Consider the following 21,303-nt stretch of genomic DNA (forward strand, 5'->3'; position numbering starts at 1 on the left):
AACTAGAAACTATAGAAATACTAATCCCAAATAAAAACTAGTTCTTTGAAAAGACTAATAAAATTAATAAACTTTAGCTATTCTTTTTTTTTTAAAGAGGTGGTAGTAGTTCAGCTGTTTTTTGTTTTTTTTAAACCCTTCCATCTTAGAATCAATACTGTGTATTGGTTCCAAGGCAGAAGAGTGGTAAGGGCTATGCTATGGGGGTTAAGTGACTTGCCCAGGGTCACACAGCTGGGAAGTGTCTGAGGCCAGATTAGAACCTAGGACCTCCTCCTATCTCTAGGCCTTGTAATGGTGAAAATTTCACCTTTTTCAGATTGTTGTAATATTGAACAATGGCCGCCAAGGAATTTACTTATGGAATTCCTAAAATGAAACACTCAAGTCAGAATGGAGTTTATGGAGGTTTAATCACAATGGGAGTAGGGAAAAGGAGAGGGAGAGAAGGAGAGAGGAGAAAAGGGAAAGGGGTTACTCAACCTCTGACCAAGGCAGAGGGAGTTTAGGTCCAAAGGGCCAAGGTGGAAAGAATCAGTCCTTAACTCACGTGACTGATCTGAAGGAAAGCTGTCTGTGGGCATCCTCCCTGTTCAAGCTTCTAACACCAACTAGCATCTCCCTCTCTCCACAGGAAGTCAACGAATTCCAGAGGCTGTTCCCTACCTCACTTCCTGTGCCTCACAAGTGCTAATGGTTGGCTCTAGCTTGGTTTAGGACAGCCCAGGTGGGCAGTTAGTTATTTCTGATTTGTCATTGACTAGCACATGCCCGTGTAGTGTGGGTGTGCACAATTTTTTGGGTGCTAGACCAAGATGGAGATTTTAAAATTCACAGCCTGGCTCTCAATCTACTGAGCGACTTAGCTGCCCCCAATTCAGCTGTTTTCTAGTTGTGTCCAGGATGCTTGTTGTTTTTCGATCATTTCAATACTGCCTGATTTTTCATGATGACCCCCTGGTTGCCAGGGAAATATTCCCAATTATGAATATACCCAAGTCAACTGGGTTTTATAGAGAATTTAATAATACAATGAGGAATCAAAGAAAGAGAGAGAGAGAAAAAGGAAATAAATGAGAAAAGAATAGGCCGGCCCAGGCAGCCCTGGCCAACCCAGGCCTAAGCCCTAAAAGAAAAGATCAGTCAGTCCTTAATCACTCACCATAAGATCTGTTCAAGCAAGGATTCAGGGGGACAGAGTCTCCCCAGAGGGAGTTCCAGCCAGTCAGCCTCCCTTGAGAGACCTCCTTAGAGATTGTCCTTCTCTCAACAACCTCCTTAGAGGCTGTCTCTCAAGAGACTCTATATATCTTTTTCAACAGCCTGTCCTTTTCTTATATAGGGGGTTTTCTCCTATGTCACCTCCCCTAAGTTCTTCCATCTACTAATCACAGTAGACGTTTTTCCAAAGGACAGCCCATTCTGAATTCACACCTGAGTAGACTAATCCTTTTAGTAATCCACACCTGAGTAGGCTAGAATCTCTGAGTAAGTTTTTTTCCTCCTTGCTCCTTGTAAGTTCACAAGTTGCCTGACCTTTTATAGGTACTTAGCACCCCTTTGTATTAATTCTAAAAATAGGCATGGCTTAAGTATGGGTTTAAGTATTTTTCATCGTTCAGCAAGGAGTTTTCTTCCCTAAAGCAGGCTTAAGTATGGGTGGAGTAGAGGTCTTCACATTTCTGATCTAAGTAGAGTTCTCACATTTTAGATCTAAGTAGCTTCACTGTTTTAAATGGGGAATAGTCCCAATAGGGAATTGTCCCAATGGAGAATTCCCCAATGGGGAATTTTTTAACATTCACATGTCTGAGAAATTTCAAGATTTACAGCTCGTAGGCACTGTGCAGATTTTCATCAATCCCATCTAGATTTGTTGGTCTCCTTGACCTTGTGCTTCTTGGCACTGTATGATGGCTCTTTTGTTCCCTGCTCCTGACAGATTCCTTCTTTGCAAAATATGATTTCATATCCTGCTTCTTAATGTCATATCTTGATTCCTACCTCAAACAAATAAATACCTGGAGAAACAAGATACCACTCAATACCAAAATGATATTTCCCCAGGCTGCCTTTTCTTGGACTACTGGGCAAGCTTTTCCTTGTTATGGTTGTTGATTACTAAATTTTACACTTTTTGACCCAGCTACCTCATTATATAGGGCATATACCCCCAAGGAGTTCAAAGTCAGAAAAAAAATCTACTATGTATTTAAAGCTTTGTAGCACTTTACAATAGCAAAAACATTTGGAAACAAAGTAGGCATCCATTAAATGTAAATTAATGGGTTTTTAATACATTATACCAAATTATGAATGAGAAAAACCAAAGAAATGTAAGACTTGTATGATCTGATAAATAGCAAGAAAGTAGAACCAGAACAATATACATAATTCTATAAATGTAAAGATTGGCAGTATTGTCATGTGAGGAAATGGTAGAAGCATGCTTTCTTCCTTTTTTTTAACCCTTACCTTCTGTCTTAGAATCAAAACTAAGCCTTAGTTTTAAAGAAGAAGAGTGGTCTCTATATACTGAGTCGCCTGGCTACCCCATACTGTCCTCCTTTAATCTTAAAGAGGTAGATGGCTGATTGGCAGAAAAGGCAGAATATATGAAAATAATCATGGAGTGAAAAAAGGAATCAACAAAACATAAAAAATTGTTGTATAGAATAGTAGACTCAAGTCTTCCAGGTTGTCAGCTCTGTGGCCATCCAACTACTAGTTTTTTTCACTGATTTAGATTTACACTTTGCATCTAATTAGTTGTTGTCTTGTGAAGACAGAAAGACTTGTGAAGCAATATCTTACCTGTACCTTGACTTGTTTCAGTGATAAAAGGTAGGGAAATTCTAGACTTTCAAAAAGTATGAGTAGTAGCAATACTTGATGACTTGTGAAGACTACCAAAAGGTACACATTAGTATCCTCACAGGTACATTCCAAGATCTTCTGTGGATGACTGAAACTGTGGATATAATCAAATACCTGCTGACCCCATATATGTATAACATGATTTTCTTCTATATACATATAATTGGTAAATTACACAATAAAGTAATACCAATATTAAATACATTAGTCATAAAGTACATTGTACATTATCATACAATATCATAATGTACTGTGCTCCCTCTCCCTATACTTGGTCTTGGCTCAAGGACTCACCCTCCACCCCCCCAAAAAAAACCCAAACAAACAAAAAACAAAGCCCCTCCCAAGCGAAAGAAGAACTTTGTATTCCCTAACAGGATACACCAATCATGTGGGCTTACTATGTTCCTAATACTGTGGTGGAGAACCTCTGGCCTGCCTGACAAATCAGTTAACCCTCTGAGCATGTCATATACTCATTCTTCCCACTCTTCTATTTTATAATTTTTTACTTGTTTCTTAGAATCAATATTGCTTATTGGTTCTAAGGTAGAAATGTCAGAAGGGCTAATCTGTGGAGGTTAAATGACTTACTAACCCAGGGTCACATTACCATTACCTTTTGAGGATAATTTTTAGGTCCTACTAGGACACTGATTAGGGAGAGACATATGAATAATTTACTCAGAAACAACTTTCTGTTTTGTTTCTTTTACTTTTCTGATCATTTCACTTCCTATTTTTTTGGTCCGAATTGTTAAAAAAGATAGATATTTTTTCAAATTATTATTTTGAATGAGTTTTTGTTTGTTTTATCATTCTATTTTGTGGTCTTTTCTATAATATCACTAATTTGTTTTTTAGTCTCGATGTATAAATCTTATCTTTTTTCCCCTTGTAGATTGTAAGATTCCTCCTGTGCCATGCTCCGCCCCCATCTATAAACTACTGTTATTATCCCTCTGTCTTCTCCCTCCCTCCCTCTCTCTCTCTCTCTCTCTCCTCCCCCCCCTCTTGCTCTCTCTCTCACTTCTTTCCAGAATGTACATACATCCCTCTTAAACAGATGTGCCTCAGGTCTTGTTCTTTAACTCAAAAAGTGGGATTGAATTGCAATCTCAAAAGAATAGTTCAGCCTAGTAAATTTTCATAGTTGTCCCAATTGTAAAATGAGGTTCACATTAGTATCGAGGGTTTTGTGAGGATGAAATGAGAAACTATTTATAAATATTAGCATGGTCATTGATCTCCTTGCCTCAAGTCTCCTCCTACTCTTGTCCATCCTTCACTCTTATTTCTTATAACTTATTTTCTGAAGTACAGATCTGACCATGTCACACCCTTAGTATAGTGAACTTGTGTCTCTTTGTTTCCTTCAAGATCAAATCTAAAATCCTCTGTTTGCAGATGATAGAACATCTAGCTTCCTCCCCCCTCCCCACAATCAAAAATAACTATACAGAATCATTGCTAAAAGCAGCAGGGGGAAAAAAGGAGTTGGGAGTAAAGCTGAATAGCTAGGAACAACTAGGGAGGAAGAATTCTGACTTCCCTGGCCTTAGTCTCACTACCTCAGGCCCTGGTGCCAGGAACAGAGCAAACAGTGGATTCAACAAGGGGGTAGGGGGCAGGAGGCAACCTTACTTTTTTGATAAGCCTCAGAGATTGTGTCCTTGAGGATACCACTGGAATCTGCTGGCAGAGGGCCCTGGGAGCAGCCGTGTCTGGTGCTTCCTCATCTCTGGAGACCCCTGCTGACCCACAGCTGGAGATTGAAAGAGTAGACATCATGGAGTCTACTACAGGCCCCAACAGTAGGAATGCAAGCATCAGTGCTAACAAACAAGGGACTTTGGAGGCTAGAGGAACATGAACTAGATACCTGCTCTATCCTGGGGGGGGTGGGCACACTGATGAATGTAGTTGCGGAGGGACTGGGGTGCCCTCAGCTGAGATTCCTGGTCATTTCCAGGAGAGTAGAGTCCTTGGTTTCTTCCACTGGGGAAGAGGGGTAGATTGATGACTTGTAGTAGTAGTGCATTTGAGTTCAGTCATGGGATTGAAGCTTGAGTGGGCCACGAGTATACCAGAACCCTGCACTATAAAAACTGGAATGACTAATTAAGACTTAGGGGAAAAAACAAACACAAAGAATTCTGAAACCTGAGGTAACATACTCCAGCATCTTAAGAGCATTGGGACTCTAGCAATAATTAAGTCTATTGGCCTGGCCACTAAAAAATAAGAAGATAAATGAGCAAGCAAAGGAGAAAGAATCCAACTATTAATAGCTATGCAGGGTCAGAGAAGACATTGGCTAAAACTCAGAGGACAGTGCAGTAAAAACACCTTCAAAAACATCAAAGAAATACAATAAATGACTATAAGCTCAAAAAAGAACTTTATAAAGACCTCAAAAGCCAAATGAGAGGGGTTGAGAGAAAAGTAGAAAAAATATGAGCAATGCAAGAAAATTATGAAATCCCCAAATGGAAAAAAGAGATCCAGATACTCATACAAGAAAACTTATTAAGACCTAGAATTGGACAAGGGAATGCTAATGATTTCCTAAGATAAAGAATAAGACCAAAAGACTGAAATAATAGAAGATAATATGAAACATCTTGTCACAAAAACAAGTGACTTGGAAAATAGATCAAGGAGAGACAATATATGAATAGTTGGACTTTTGGAAAGTTATGATTAAAAAAGTTTAGACACTATACTCCAAGAAATCATAATCATTTTGCACATAATTTTTTAATGCTTTTGTTTAATTGTTTTTCCTTGGTGGTGGTGGTCATATTAAGTATATAATTTTAAAAATTAAAAAAATCTGTTTTTCATTTTTTTCTATCTTATTTTCTTGAGGAGCAGTGGTTAGATATTTGGAGATTGGCTTGGGTGAGCTCAGTGTGTTTCTTATTCTGCCATTTTAGCTTCCTGGAAGCAAAACGGGGATTATTTGTTCTTAAAAAGTTTGGGAAACTTAATTTAAGAATTTATCTGGTCTTTTTCTTTTTATAGGACAGATGCTTAATGGCTTGCCTAATATCGCTCTCCTGCAAAACTTGTTCACTCCTGTAATGTGTAGCTTTGAGTTTTTATAGTTTTATTGATATTAAAACATTTTTGTAGTTTCCAAATTTATTGAATGTAGCTGTTAGCAATCTTTTATGATTCTCTTTAATTAAAAAAAATTTAACCAATTTTTCCTTAACTCATTTTCTTTATCTACTGTGTAAGGCATTGTATTAAATACTTTACAAATACTAACTCATGATCCTGATAACTACCTTGTATATCGTTTATCATTGAAGTAACTGAGGCAGACAGATTAAATGGCTTGCTCAGGGTCATACAGTTAGGAAGTGTTTTTGGCAGAAACCGAACTCAGTTCTTTCTGACTTCAGTTCAACACTTTGTTGCAGCCTCTAAGAAATCATTAATAATTATCCATTCAAAATAAAATGCATTACATAAAACAAGGGATTTGACTAAAATAATTCCTCAAAAATAATTTGCTGATGAATGCCTAAGGCAATGAAATAAAAACTAGCTAAATTGAGCCTGTATCTGAAGATATTACAAAAGGAACATAAAAGTAATTCAAAGGAAAATGAAAATCAAAATTAAAGCAGAAATTTATGATATAAAATAAAAATCATTGAAAAGGTACCCAGAATCTCAGACTGACTTTAAAAAAAAAGAATTTGGTAAACCATTATTAAATTTCCTTTTTAAAAGGGAAACACAAATTTGGAGAGAAGGGGAAGAGGGAACTCGTTTTGAATGGCCTTTTCTTGGATAAGTAGCAGCCTAAAATCTTCTTGCCAGCTGGGAAGAAGTAGGGAAGTACTACGGAGAAAGCTTTGGTATAGCTACTATAATGATTATCTTTTAGTCTAAAGGGCCCAATTAATATTAGATACCTACAGTTGTACCCTAAACCATCTCCATCTCTGATAAGCACATGAATAGAATTGAAGTATAAACTTAGATAGTAGATATAATCTGATGTTGGGGTTTATCTGAATGCTACTAATAATATAGGTATGGAGAGCATCCAGGGGATTCTAGGGGTTTTGTATCCATCGTTGGAAATCGAGAAAAGTAAGGCCAGACCTGGCAAGGACCTGACAAATGAGAAGAGTGAAGAAATTAAAAGTAGGAAGACAGAAAAGGATTAGGTAGAAAGTAACTGAAAAACTGGCATTTCAGAGTTCGAGAGCTTGTTACAAAAGAGAGAGCAAAAGGCAGATAAGCTAAGCTAGGTCTTATCTCTATCTCTGAAACTCACATGAAAATATGCTACCTAGAAGACTTGAGAACAGAAAGTCTGACCAATGAGAAGGGCAAATTGATCCAATATTTTGCTGCTAATGTTGGAATGAATCAGACCTTAATTTTTCAGGTTTCACAATCTGCCACATCAGTTCTTGGCATTCATTTATCTTCATAGATATTGAAGTTAAAACATTCTCATACCTGTTTTCAGATGTAACCTCCAGTCATAGCAACCTATAAACTTTATATAACAATACCCTTTCAATTTCTGACTGCAGCTGACTACTAGAATTTCAAACCTGGAAAGCATATTTGTTTGCCAAGTACATTGAGAGACAGATTTCCATGCCCCTTTTCATTGGTCCTTTTAGATAAAATTATTCTAAGAACCTACCTCAAAGTCCATGGGAAAGCATGGTAATGCTTTGCTTTTATACAAACTGTACCTCTTCCCTTTTTTATTATGCAGTTTGATCTTTGATATGATCTTTAATATCAGAAGGGAGCAACTTTTTTCTTGAACAACTGCAAGTTGAATAAATTTATTTTTGTCATTTAAAACTAATGATCTGGGTAAACTTTGTCGATTCTTAAAAAGCTTTTAAAAAAATTCTGGATTTGCATTTTATACCTAACTTCATAATTTATCTTTCTGAATTAAAAAATAATTTAACTTTCTGGCATCAATTGAGAAACTGTAGAGAAGGGGACCTTTATGCATGAAGACTGTCTTGGTGGGTAGAACTATGGAATTCTGCTTGATAACTTTACTTTGCTGGATCTACCTGTGACAAAAGTTTTTCCATAGCTATAGAATCTTCAAGTAGCTAAAGATTACTTTTTATCAGCTAACATGATATATACCTTCAGTGAACCAAAGATGATACAGGTGGACAACTTTAATTTGCTATTAGTGATTGTTTTCTAAAAAATTCAAATGAATCACTGATTAATTACAGGAAAAAGTCAAAAGTAAAGACTATGTTGATCGTGAGAAGGATAGAGTTGCTTTAACTTTGGCTCGACTAGCTCGCCATGTGGAGGTTGAGAAACAGCAGAAAGAAGAGAAGAATAAAGCTTTCCGGGTAATGTGATTATTTATGTTCTTTAAATAAAATCTAAAATCCTTTTGAGTTTTATAATGTTGTCAAAAGAGAAATTTTTGAATAGAGAAGACCTAAGTGAATTCAAACTCAGCTGAAATCATCAGTCATGTTTTTTCCATTAACCTTTTACTTCCAGATTATTAGCTCCTGAATATTTGAGCATTTTTATACTTACGCAAAGAGAAAAAAAAAAGTGAATTGGCCTATGGTCTTATTTACAGTTAATCAGAATTAAAAATTCATGAGTTTTATCATTGCAGAAGAAGAAATTAAAGATACTTTCAGTGTCCAGAGGCAATTTAAACTGGATGAAGAGGTACATTGGAGTCTACATAGCATTTAACTTTCTGGGTGTTGTCTTCTCACACTAAAAACAAAGAATTCTAGAAGCTTCATACTTCCCTTTTAGGAGCAGCTTTATTAGTAAGGAGATACTACATACAAAAAATGTAGGAGAATCACTATATCAAGCACTTACAAATTAGGAAGCATATCTGTGGGCATACCTCCTAACCTACTTTGCAAGTGTCCAAATGAAGCTATTTTACTTAAAAAAATAAACTTGCCACATTTTAATGGTACATATATATTCTATAATGTTGTATATTTTTTGGATTAAATCTCATAGTGAAACCTAATTTCTATTTTTCCTATTCCTATTTGATTATCTTAGTCTTAGGTAAACCATTTCTTTTTCAGTTAAAAATAAGGGAGGGAAAGCTACTAGAATTTAATTTACACTATAATAATGTATAATTAGAGTGCAATATAAATCTATCATTGCTTTAAATTATGAAAGGGGTGTTACTATTTTTTTAAATCAGTTTTTAGATAGATGCTATTCTGAAACTTGTTTTTAAGTAGCTGTTTGGCCATAGTCATGAAGGAAATCTTATTTGGGAGGAAGAATTTGTGAGCAGACCTCTTTCCCCCCATGTTTCCTAACTGACTAGTGCTGGCTTCTTTTCCCAAGCAAAGTCAATGCCCACATGGATAATACAGCTGTTATGATGTCGTTGAGAATCTTACTGTCACTATGACGACTAGGACTTACCTAAGGTTTATTTCAGCCTCCACCCATGTAGAGGATCATACATTGGATCTGAAATGAGGAGTTCACTTTAGTTTTCTGTTCAGGAGCCTTTTTAGTTGAGCTTTTTAAAAAGATGTTTTTGATGAGATCAGATCTTACTAAATTCTACAGAGAAGCCTTGGTCTATTTGCTTACTATCATCAACCATGATTTTTCCTCTAGACCTTGACTTCTATTATGGGCCATTTCTATCCCAGATGTACCTGACTACCAAAAACAAAAGCAAATGGACAGTGAAACAACCCTGGAACAGCAAGAATTTTAGTATGGTTCTGTAATTCCAGTAATAAGATACTTTGGAAAATAACTTCTGAATTTATTCCAAGTTCATTTGTCTTGGTTAACTTGACATTTCTACATTCAAAATGGAGTTTCCACTTTCTGGGGAGGTTTTAATGAAAAAATTATATTCAGAGTGGATAAATCATCTTAATGAAGATCAAGTTATGATGGGAGAACATGAATTCAACAAGCTCTGTTCATAGACATTCCAGCAGATGGAATCATCAACTTGCAAGTAATAATAACACTGTCAGTATATTATTAAGGGAAGTGATTCCTTGATAAAGCAAAAATGGCAACTTAGGCCAACTCAACAGAGGTCAAATTCCATTACAAGACATTTCAAAGTAACGTTCATGTACTTTCATTGTATGAGATTAAGATCTTGTGCTGTTGGATTTTGATACTATCACATATGGCTTAGCAGTTTTTTATTTTAGGTTTATTATTATAAGAGAATGTAAAGTATGTTTTTTAACTTAAAAAATATCTTTTAACTTCTGAACTAAAAAAAACTTTAGTTCTATGTAACTGAGTGATATGGAGATAGACTACCAATATGTATATTTTATTGTGGCTTAAAATTTTATTTTTTAAGTTAATAATTATTGACAACTTGTGGGGGCTTTTGTAAAAGATCATCTTTAGAGGTACATTATCTTGTTTCTCCTAGTCTTTTTAAAACTTCATCAAGTAGAAGATCCATAGATGAATCAATCAATCAGTCAATTTAGCACTTCAGGACAGGTCCCCCCCCCCCCCCTTAAATTGATGATGCCTTGTTTATGACTGACTACAACTTTAATCATATCTATTTTAAGAAAGGAATGTTTGAGATTAAGGATTCACCATTTAAAAAAATTAAGTCTCAAAAGCACTTAGCATAGTAATAATAATTTGTAAAGAAATCGGTGTTTTTTGAGGATGATACACACACACACACACACACACACACACACACACACACACACATGGCATTCTTGTGCACGTAGGGTGTACTGATCATTTAATGAAATGATTTTTTTTTTAATCTTTAGGAAAAAATAGATTTTCAACATGCTCATGGATTACAAGAACTGGAGTTTATTCGAGACCATAGTAACACAGAAGCAGCAAGATTATGTGTGGACCAATGGCTAAAAATGCCAGGTATTTTTTAAGTATGAGAAAAGCAAAGATATTAAGATTTTGTCAAATGTCATTTTTGGTAAACTAATAATGTATCTGCTCTTAAATTGCCTATTAACATATATGGTATTGAAAGCCAGTTTAAGTAAAACCTCATAATGGCATCCTCCTCTTTCCCTTTCCTCACTAAAGCATTTTCCCCCCATTTGTAAAATGCTCTTTCAAAAAGCACGGTCTACTTGTATGTAAAACTAGTTCATATTTGTGAATCTCATATGTTCCTTACGTATTTGCTTTACTTTTCAAAGCTTTCAAGATTGTCATTAATTGTTAAACTATACCTGGAAGATAAATTTCATATTAAAAAAGTTGTCTGTCTGATACCTTTGGTAGATTTCTACCAGTTGGGGGAGACTAGATGCTACCTGTTACCCCTTTAAAGGTCCACATTTTATAATCTTAATTCAAATTTGATATCTCTCTTGAGGTAAAATTGTGATTTTGTAGAAATAAGGCTTCTGTCTCCTTAAAAACAACTTCTTTAGCCATTAAAGTACTGAACTTATCAGTGGTTGATAAAGACTGCTAATTGTGAGACTGTTGAGAGTGAGTAGTTTATCTACAATATATACACAGAATAATTTAATGATGTAGTACTTATTAAAAGCCACTTGAAAAAGATAAAGCTATGTGTTCTAAATTTATTCCTTGTAATTGTGATTTTTAAAAAATTCAACCAATAAAGAATTTTAAGTTCCTACTTTGCAGCATATACTTACACCCATATATATGCTGCCCCAGTCCTCAAGCAACTTTCATTTTATTCAGGCATAACGATACTTATACATTTAAGTATGCATAAAATAAATACCAGATAATTTTGGCCAAGGGCTAAAAGCTTTAAAGAAAGTTAGAGATTTCTGAGAGGTAGAAATGAGGAAAGAAGGACATTCCAGGAGGGGACAGATAGCCTTTTAAAAGAAGTCAGAAGGTGGAATATCATCTATTAGGAACAGGAAGGCCAGTTAAATTAGACTATAAGTAGGGAATTGTTCAGGAAAGTAATGTTTAATAAATTTGGGGAAGCTGATTTGCAGCCAGATTTTTAAGGGTTTTGAAATGCCAAACCAAAATGTCTTAGAACCAGCCACCACTGAGATAATTAGTGGTTGCACCCAGATTTTGCAATATTACTTGATAGCTATTTTGGAAATGTAAATTGTATGTAAATAAATATCTGCAAAGGAACCAGCCTAAGTAACATTATTTTTCAATCTTGATAGCAAGCAACACTATTCCACAGAGCCATTCCTAACTGGTTACTATGGGAAATTATTTTAAATAGGGAGGCTGGTCTAGACAACTTAGCTAGCTTTCAAAGGTCTGACTTGTGAAGGACAATTTTCTTCTTATATAGTACCTATTTCAACATCTCTAGATACTAGAAAGTCATAAGAATGATATGTGGAGTTGTGGGTTTAAATAATTTAAGATGATTGTGAGCAATTATCAAATATTTCTATATAAAATGCCCATCTTACCTGAACTTTGAAGTTATATCTGCTTTAGATATAAAGTTAAGAATTATTGAAATGGTGACAGGGAAGAAGTTCAGCTTTTCACAAAGTCAAATGTCCCAATTCCAAAGTTTTCTAGTTAGTAGAATTCATTATATTTGTAAAAGTGACTTTGTATAGGATAGACAAACTTGTTGACACCTTTTAATACTACACTTATAGTCATTGTTCAGCTTTACTGGTATCACTCTGAATTAGAGGTTATTGACCCCTTATTATTTTCACTTTTTTGAAAGGCACAATTGAAGGAAGATTTAGATATGCTGATTTCATAAAATATCAGATACCCAAGTTCTAAAACCAAGCTTGTTTTCAGAAAAAAGTACTATCTTGATGAACAGTTTAAGATGTAGGGGAAATTATACATTATGACTTCTTCAGTCAAACTTAACTCAAACTTCACATTTAGACATGCAGCCAATTCTGGGTGCATATTTTGATGTCTAGGTGCAGAACAGTACCTATAGTAACTAAATATTCATTGCATCTAGATTTTTATAGCTTTATTAATGCATTGTTAGTTGAATGCATGATTAAGTTACATCTGACTAATATATAGCCTTCATTGAGCAGACAAGTGGGAGCATATGTGTCATTTAGCCAAGCTTTATGATGCATGCAAGACCTGGTGCTTTATATAGGATCAGGTTGAACCTAGCTCATTGATGGCTGATCGGGTACTGAGAAGCATGAGCTTGGGGGTTAAGGTTAGTATTTTCCTTTTTTTTTTTAATTTCTAGTCTACCTGTATCACATTAAATATGTTTCTCAGTCCTTATCTTCATTGTGAAAATGGACTCTGATAACTATTGCTAGATATTGAACTGTTTCATAAGGAGCCGCAGGTTACCCTACATATTTTATTTGTCATTTGTTAGACGATAGTATAAGAGTATAAGAAAGAGCGGATCAAATTAGTGTATAGTAAGAACTATTTTTTGAGAGGTTAGAGTTAAATTACCTATAGTGATGAGTACTGAGAATTTAATTGAGAAAATTTCTACTTTTTGGAAGCTAAAGGATTTCTTCCTTTATTTTTGAAATATATAGCTATTATCATTTTTAAAAATAATGCTTATCCCAGTTTTATGGCCTCTTTCTGGGAATATATATCATTTATAGGTTATAACTTTATAGATTTTAGATTGTAGCACTCTTCTGTTGGAGACCAATGTACCTTGAAAATTGGACTGTGTACTAAATCAAACTTTATGAAGTTGTGAAAGGAGAGAGTTGAATTATGTTATTTCATGAGGAGTCCCCCTTTTTTTGGGGGGGGGTTGACTTTTTCCCAATTTTTTTCTGCAATTTTATCCACAAAGGTATTACTACTAGTAGTTAAATACAGAATATTTATGGCAAACATAATTAACATAACATAAATGAGCAATAATGAAATTTATTTTACTCTTAAAGTCTTTTGTATACTTATCCAAAAATTCTAAATGTAGGATAAACCAATGAACATGTGAACATATTGCTCAACAAAGTAACCTTTCAGAGCTCATTTAAGGTCTGGTGATTAATTTATTTCCTTTAAAAAAATCAATGGAAAAAATATAAAATATAAACCTCTTAATTTATTTCCTTAAAAAAATCAATGGAAAAAAAATAAAATGTAAACATCTTAAAGGATGGATTTCATTTGTCTTTGTGCTTTGTACACTCAGAAAAATAAATGACTTAGAATTGTATACTATCTATTTTGTAGATATTTTAGTTAATTACGTATATGGTCAGATCTAAAAATTCTATGTGTGCTTGTTTGTTTGGAAAGCCAGTGTGGAATAGTGAAGTTGAGGTCTTGAAATAAATTATCCATAAGTAAAATGTAGAATGAAATAAACATGGCATTTATCAAAGCAAACTTTTTTAGAGCTCATTTTAGTGTCTTGTATTTAATGTATTTTTTGTCTTTCAAATAAATCATTGGGAAAAAAATGATACAATGTAAGCTTTTTGAAGAGAGACTTTTTCATTTTTGTTTTGTGCTCTATACATGTTAGATGCTTAATAAATTATTGAATTTGATGCTACCATTTCTGCTTCATTGGATATTCAAATTAGTAACAAATGCAGTTCTGTCTAAAAATACATGCTACTTTCCCTTTGTTTAGAAAAAGGCAACATGGTAAGCATGGAGCTCAGGAGGATATTTGCCACCAGTATATGCTAGATAGCTTTGTGACAATGTGCAGGTTACTTAACTTTTTTGAGTCTTAGTTTCCTCATGTGTAGAATAAGGGGAGATTAGATTTGATAACCTCTAAAGGTCCCTTTCTCATGTCTTAATGAATGACCCCGTGAATCCTATGTAAATAAAAATTTTGGTTCAAATTATGAAAACAGTGCAAAAAACATTGCAAACTTATTAGAAAAGACAGTCTAGAATCAAAAATATGGCATGGATTGAACTTCTGCTTAATACTTTTTGCTGATAATCTATGTGAACTTAGGCAAATCATTTCAACTAATTCTTGACTTCAGTAGAGAGAATTGGTTTAGGTTGTCTCAGTTGTCCCTTCTATCTCTAACAGTCTAAGATTTTGTTACTTGTGATCTAAGTATCTCAGAGGGAATACTGTTGTCTATAAAATTATTAGAAGCTTATTTGACATAGATTTATAGGTTTGTAGATTTAGAACTTGAATAGGATTTGCCTGTCAGTTTCAGTCTACTGGGATCACGTCCAGGGGAGGGTAGATTAAGTAAATTTGCCTAAGCTTACAATTTGCTAAGAGGTGATAAGGAGTAGCATTGAACTGACACCAAATCTAGTGATATCTTTGTGTTGGTACCACTTTTATCTGTTAGTCATAGTGATTATGTAATATACATTATATTTATTTATATATATACATACATACATATATTTGTACACACACATAATTTATATAACACTTTAAGATTTGCAAAATAATTTATAGATACTTTATCCTCAAAACCACCTCTGGGAGATAGAGATGCTAATTATTATTATGATTAATTTAACAACTGAAGAAACTGAGGCAATGGTTAAGTAACAGGGCCAACACAGGTAGAAATGCCAGCCAAATTTGAACTTGGAGTTTTCTAGACTCCAGGTCCAGCTCTATCCACTGTTCTACCCAGTTGCCTATTTATTGCTAAGTAGAAGAGCGTAAAGATAGTAGCACTAATAAACTTATAAATCCATTTTTATATTTGATTACATAGCAGTGGACTTATATATATTAATCCAAACATCTCAGTGTTCACATTTATGTTCTGATATCTAGAAGCATATCTAATTTTTTTTAAGAATCCTTACCTTCTGTCTTGGAATCAATACTGTATCAATTGGTTCCATGGCAGAAGAGAGTGGTAAGGGCTAGGCAATGGGGGGGGGGGGGGTGTTAAGTGACTTGCCCAGGGGTCACACAGCTAGGAAGTATCTGAGGACAGATTCAAACCTAGGACCTCCCATCTCTAGGCCTGACTCTCAATCCACTAAGCCAACCAGCTGCCTCCAGTATCTAAATTTTTAGTGACACATGTCTCAAGAACAAATTATAGTGTGTTGGCACAATTATGTGCAGGAATTTTGCAATTTGTTCATATGCTCTCGGATAGAAACAATTGGTAAGAAGAGTGGAGAGGAAAAGAAAGGTAATGGGAAAAAATAAAAGGGAGAAATAAGGAACTGATTTCTTCTCCATAAAACTTATGGAGATTAGTCCTAGGATCATAGATTTAGAAATGGAAAGGACACCAGAGGCCATCAGGTCTAACCTCATTCATTTTCCAGATGAGGAAACTCTGAAACTCAAGGAAGTTATGTAACTTGTCTGATGTCACATAATTCCAGGTTAGATTTGAATCTTAAGTCCTCTTGATTGACCCATGAGTAAAGCTAACACTTTTTTTTTGCTGTACCATACCAATGATAATGTTGGCAGTCCTTTAGCAAATTTTAGTCTGCAAAAGAATTGATCATCTCTTTGAACTTAATTTGATTGCCATGGAATGCAGTTTGTTTGACAAATGGGGCTGGCATGATTTTCTGGAAGAATGGCTCTCGTGGGGCTTAGCAGTATATATTCTTATAAAAGTTTTTTGACAGTTGTGCTCTCAAGATTTTTTTCCCTTTGAAGAAACCTAGACTTTCTTAAAATAGCCAAAATTTATAAACTTAATAAAAGACCCTAAATGCTTAACTTGTTAAGGATTAGGCAGAAACTATAGAAAAGAGAAAAACATCTTTACTAATAATTTTTCCTTTGAAATATTGTGTGGACTAAAGTTTGATCTATTTGTGTATGTGTTTTCATGTGTTTATGTATTGTCCTTGTTCTTTAAACTTTAATAAGCATTTTTCAGAACATTAACTTTTTTCATTTTTAGATTTTTAAATGTTAAATGAAACATTGAAACTAGTTTTTCTATTAAAATTACAATTCTGCAATCTGATAAAAATTTTAAGTAGAAAATGTTTTTCTTTGACATTAAATTTTCTTAAAAATTTTTTTAAATTGTTTTATGTGTTAAAGTTTTGTATGTTTTAATGATTGTTTTTAAATTTAATTACTTTCACTGATAACAGACATCTGGATCATTTATAAACTATACCTTGTTTTTCCATTGTAGGACTCAAAACAGGCACAATTAATTCTGGAAGAAGAGGTCCAATTCGAAAAACAGGCCAAATGCCGATGTCCAACAAACCTATTTCATGCCCCATAATGTACTGTAACAAGGAATTTGACAATGGGCACCTTCTCTTAGGTCATTTGAAAAGGTTGGTGTGACATTTTTTTGCAGCATTCAGAATAAATGTGAAAGTAATTTCATTGTTGTTATTAGTTTTATAACACATGTTTGAGTTAGTGTTATTTTAAAGCTTTTGTTTTTCTGGTTGTGGCCTAAAATCTGTATTCAACTTGGAGATGTTTAAAGAGTTTTAAAATTATTTGGTCCTAAAAGGAAGTCCTCTTAGGGTTTTATCCTTTTTTTTTTTTGAGAACAGAATTAAGGCAATGTATCCTTTGATACAATAAAAAATTCCAGAAAAGATCATAAAGAAACTTTCCATATTTCAATCTCAATTTTCTAAACATTTCAGTGTGAGATGACTTTGTTGAAGTATAGAGGAGTAGCTCATTAAAAACTTTCTAACCAAAACATTGCCTAAGATGTAATCCTTACAAGAGCTTTTTAAACAGGACATAAGTATTCTTCTTGCAGCTAAGTATTGATTGGGTTCAGAGTAGTCCCCTGATAGTGCTATATAGCACTAGCCAGTGGCAAAGTAAACTCTGGAGTCTGTGGATGCCACATTGTATTTTTTTGCAGACTTAGAGGTCTAACTAACAATAAAGGCCTGTTCTTAACAACAACACAACCTAGATTCCTGACTCAGGATAGAGATGTTAGTAAGTTCCGAGCATGTTCTTGTAGGGGGCAACTTGACAATGATGAGTCAGTACTATTATGTGCCTCACCATAGACCCAGGAATTAATTTGGTATAAATAAACCAAGAAGAATATGGAGAGAGTTACAGAATAGCATACTTGCTTGTTATATACCAAATAGTTCCATTCATTATCTTTTGTGAAGGAAAATTCTACATATCGGACCTCCAAATTCTTTATAAAAGTTAAATCATAACAACCTTTGGATGCTACATATTTCTGATCTTGGTAAAGAGGAATGAACTGCTCTTAATGTTAATTTGAATACTGAGCTCTGTTTTAATTAATGTTGAATAAGAAAGTCATTAGAAGAAGCTTTTTAAAAATCCTTACCTCTTCCATCTTAGAATCAATACTGTGTATTGGTTCCAAGGCAAAAGAGTAAGGGCTAGGCAATGGGGGTTAAGTGATTTGTCCAGGGTCACACAACTGGGAAGTGTCTGAGGCCAGATTTGAACCTAGAATCTCCCATCTTTAGGCCTGGCTGTCTGTTTCCTGAGCCCCACCTATAGCTGCCCTATTGGTTATAAAATCTCTATATTGCTGTAGACCAGACAATGTAGTTTTAGAGGCATCTCCAATATCACAAAAATGCTTTCCTGATTCTCCCCTCCCCACCCCCACCCCCCATATCACATTTTAGTATTTCTCTCATGAAATTTCGAAGTATAGCTGTATTTGCATATTGCCTTTACAACAGAGTTATTTTTCTGCATGTCCCCCCATGCTTAAAAGGTAATGCTCTTTAGGGCAAATGTTTTCATTATATATTTATTTCCATCTGTAGCACAGGGCCTGCCATATTGAGCATAGTAGCTATTTAATAAAGTGTGTGAAACAATACTTTATTACTTTGCAGGTTTGATCATTCTCCATGTGATCCAACAATTACACTGCATGGACCTCTCACCAATTCCTTTGCATGTGTAATATGTTATAAAAAATTTGCTACCCAACAGCAATATAGTGATCACCTTTTTGCTAAGGTAAGGGCCCTTTGTAAGGTAAAGAAGGGCACATGTGCATTCTGTTTTCTATGGAATATATGGAGTGAGTATATTTATAACTGTTCTTAATATCTCATTTAAAACTAAATTATGGGGGGAGAGGGGCACCTGGGTGTCTCAGTGGATTGAGAAGCCAGGCCTAGAGATGGGAGGGCCAGGGCTCAACTCTAGCCTCAGATAGTTGTGTCACCCTGGGCAAGTTACTTAACCTCATTACCTAGCCGTCACTGCTCTTCTGCCTTAGGACCAGTACACAGTATTGATTCTAAGATGGAAGGTGGTGAGGGGTTAAAAAAAAAATCTAAATTATTCTTTAAGCATGAAAAAAATGTGAATATTAGTAAAAAGTTAGAATGGAATTAGCAGGAACTGTGTTTAGAACATTACCATGCTCTTAGAATGTTTGAATTGGATGAGATATTGTGGTCATCTACTCCAGTCTTCATATTACAGATCTGTGAGGGAAGAAACTGAAGAAGGCAAAGAAGTTTTAAGTAAATTAACTAAGTTAAAAGTGACTTCACAGCCAACTGATAATCACTAAGGAAAATTCAGACCTTAAGCTTACGTCTATTTGTAGTTGTGCTTTATTAGTCAGCCAGAAGAGGTCACTAGGCAGTTTATTAAAACTTAACTTTCATTAAATCAGTTTTGCATCTGTGGTCTCTTCTCAGCCTGGAAGAAAGTAAGCTAATTCCAAACAATGATAACAAAGCCATTCATATAAGTTTAGGACTTTAGTTCATTTGGGCAGCTTCTTTCAGTTAGAATACTTACTTGGCCTTATTTGCTTGTTGCCTTTTCAATCTTTTTAAGTGTGTTTAAGACAATAAGGATCATTTAATTAGGATCTCACTGAGAAGAATTAAGAATATTTCAATTTTTGCCATTGCTATAAGTCCTCTTTGGTAAGAGAAACAAATGAATAATTATCTTCTCATTGTCTTGCTCTTTAGATTTATTACTGTTTCTGTTTCCTGATATTTTTATTGCATGTTGTAAAAATTAAGTGTCTGGGGTTCAAAATCTCCATTTTTACAATGTGGAGGCTGTTAATTCAACGATTGTTAAAGTGCATGCTCTACTTGAGGGTGCTGTGTTAATCCTCCAAGTTTATTATAATCTAATGGGAGGGAGATTCCAAGATATCTATATCTATATCTATATCTATATATATACACACACACACACAAATATGATTCATGAGGTCAGAATATGTTAAGGCTAAGGAAGAGACTGAGAAAAGTACTCTAGAAAAATTAAAGGTGAACTGACTCCCCCACCCCCTTTTTTTCCTAAAATCACACTTTTCTGTCTTAGTAACTCTAGGACAGAAGAGTAAGAACTAGGCAAATGTGGTTAAGTGACTTGTCCAGAGTCAAATAGAAAATATCTGAGGTCAAATTTGACCCCAGGGCCTCCTGATTCCAGGCCTGGCACTCTATCAACTGATCCACCTATCTGCCCAGGGAGCTTACTTTTTGAGAGGTGGTTAAAGGTCAACTTTATTGAGGATTGGCAACATATCTGATCTGGGCCTTGAAGAAGGAGGAGGTTTTTTCATATAGGACAAAGATCAGAGAGGTTACATTATAAAGTAAAATCAATGAAAGGATAGCTGTGTGTCTGAATGTTATCTCTTTAAAGAAATGTTTTCTAAGTGTGTTTTTAAACAGTTTATGCCAAGTAATTTTAAAAATTATAAAAGCATTCATTTGATTAATTTTGTAGTTCAGTTAGTTTTTACTTCAGATGAACAATGTATAGTCCTTGCCCATGGTTTTTACCCTTTTTATTCCATTCTTAACAATAGAAGCTAAAATCATTAAAATAAAGCATATCTAGAGGTCACTTTCCAGTTCTAAAACTTATAGTGGTTTTCCTGTAACCTTTGAAATAAATTCCTTAGCCTACTAGCATTTTTGGCTTCCTACAATTGGGTTTTAAAATTGTTAACCATGCATTATATATATATTGCAGTCCAATTGGACTATTAGTTCTTGCCTAAACTTGACATATTTTCTGTCTTCATGCATTTGTTGACTACCATACTGACTTTTCATCTCTTCATTTCTAAATGCTTCTTTTTTAAAAGCTTAACTGAAACACTAGACCACTATGAAGCCTTTCCTAAATATCTTACTTTTAATGTTGGATGCAAGATAGGATTTTCTGTAAAACTTAATTTTATTAGCATGAGTATTTTTAGATATATGTTTTTCTATCTGAGAAAACTTGAGGATCCAAAATATCTTTGCTGATAAAACCACACAAATTTAGTGGTGTGTTTTTAGCACTTTAAAAACCAGATCCTCTAGTTTCAATTTGTTTATTAATTCCTTTAGCTGAATTTTCCATGCTCGGATATTTGTGGACCAGGAAAAAAACCATCAAATAACCTATAGTATATGTTTCATATTACTACAAGAATTTGACAGTCAAAGGTGTCTGTTGACTTGGAAAACAACTTGCATTTTTATAAATTCAGGTAAAACAGATTAATAAGTAGTTTGTCA

General features: G+C 34.5%; 1 protein-coding gene across 12 annotated transcripts in view; it reads left to right on the forward strand.

Annotated features, from left to right (window-relative positions):
- The window catches only part of ZNF451 (zinc finger protein 451), a 122,188-nt gene that overhangs the window by 67,085 nt on the left and 33,800 nt on the right, over positions 1–21,303 (forward strand). For 8 of the 12 annotated variants that reach the window (XM_007484142.3, XM_007484144.3, XM_007484146.3 and 5 more), the window contains 4 exons: positions 8,124–8,249; positions 10,683–10,794; positions 16,956–17,106; positions 18,640–18,766. In XM_007484142.3, coding sequence (XP_007484204.1) covers positions 8,124–8,249; positions 10,683–10,794; positions 16,956–17,106; positions 18,640–18,766 — 516 coding nt within the window. Of the gene's footprint in view, positions 1–8,123; positions 8,250–9,134; positions 9,895–9,973; positions 9,993–10,682; positions 10,795–12,974; positions 13,058–16,955; positions 17,107–18,639; positions 18,767–21,303 lie in introns of those variants that run through there. The other 4 variants (XM_007484145.3, XM_007484147.3, XM_056814343.1 and 1 more) reach the window with 4 other exon arrangements.

The sequence above is a fragment of the Monodelphis domestica genome, chromosome 2 (assembly GCF_027887165.1).
Source record: "Monodelphis domestica isolate mMonDom1 chromosome 2, mMonDom1.pri, whole genome shotgun sequence".
In the NCBI taxonomy this organism is placed as follows: domain Eukaryota; kingdom Metazoa; phylum Chordata; class Mammalia; order Didelphimorphia; family Didelphidae; genus Monodelphis; species Monodelphis domestica.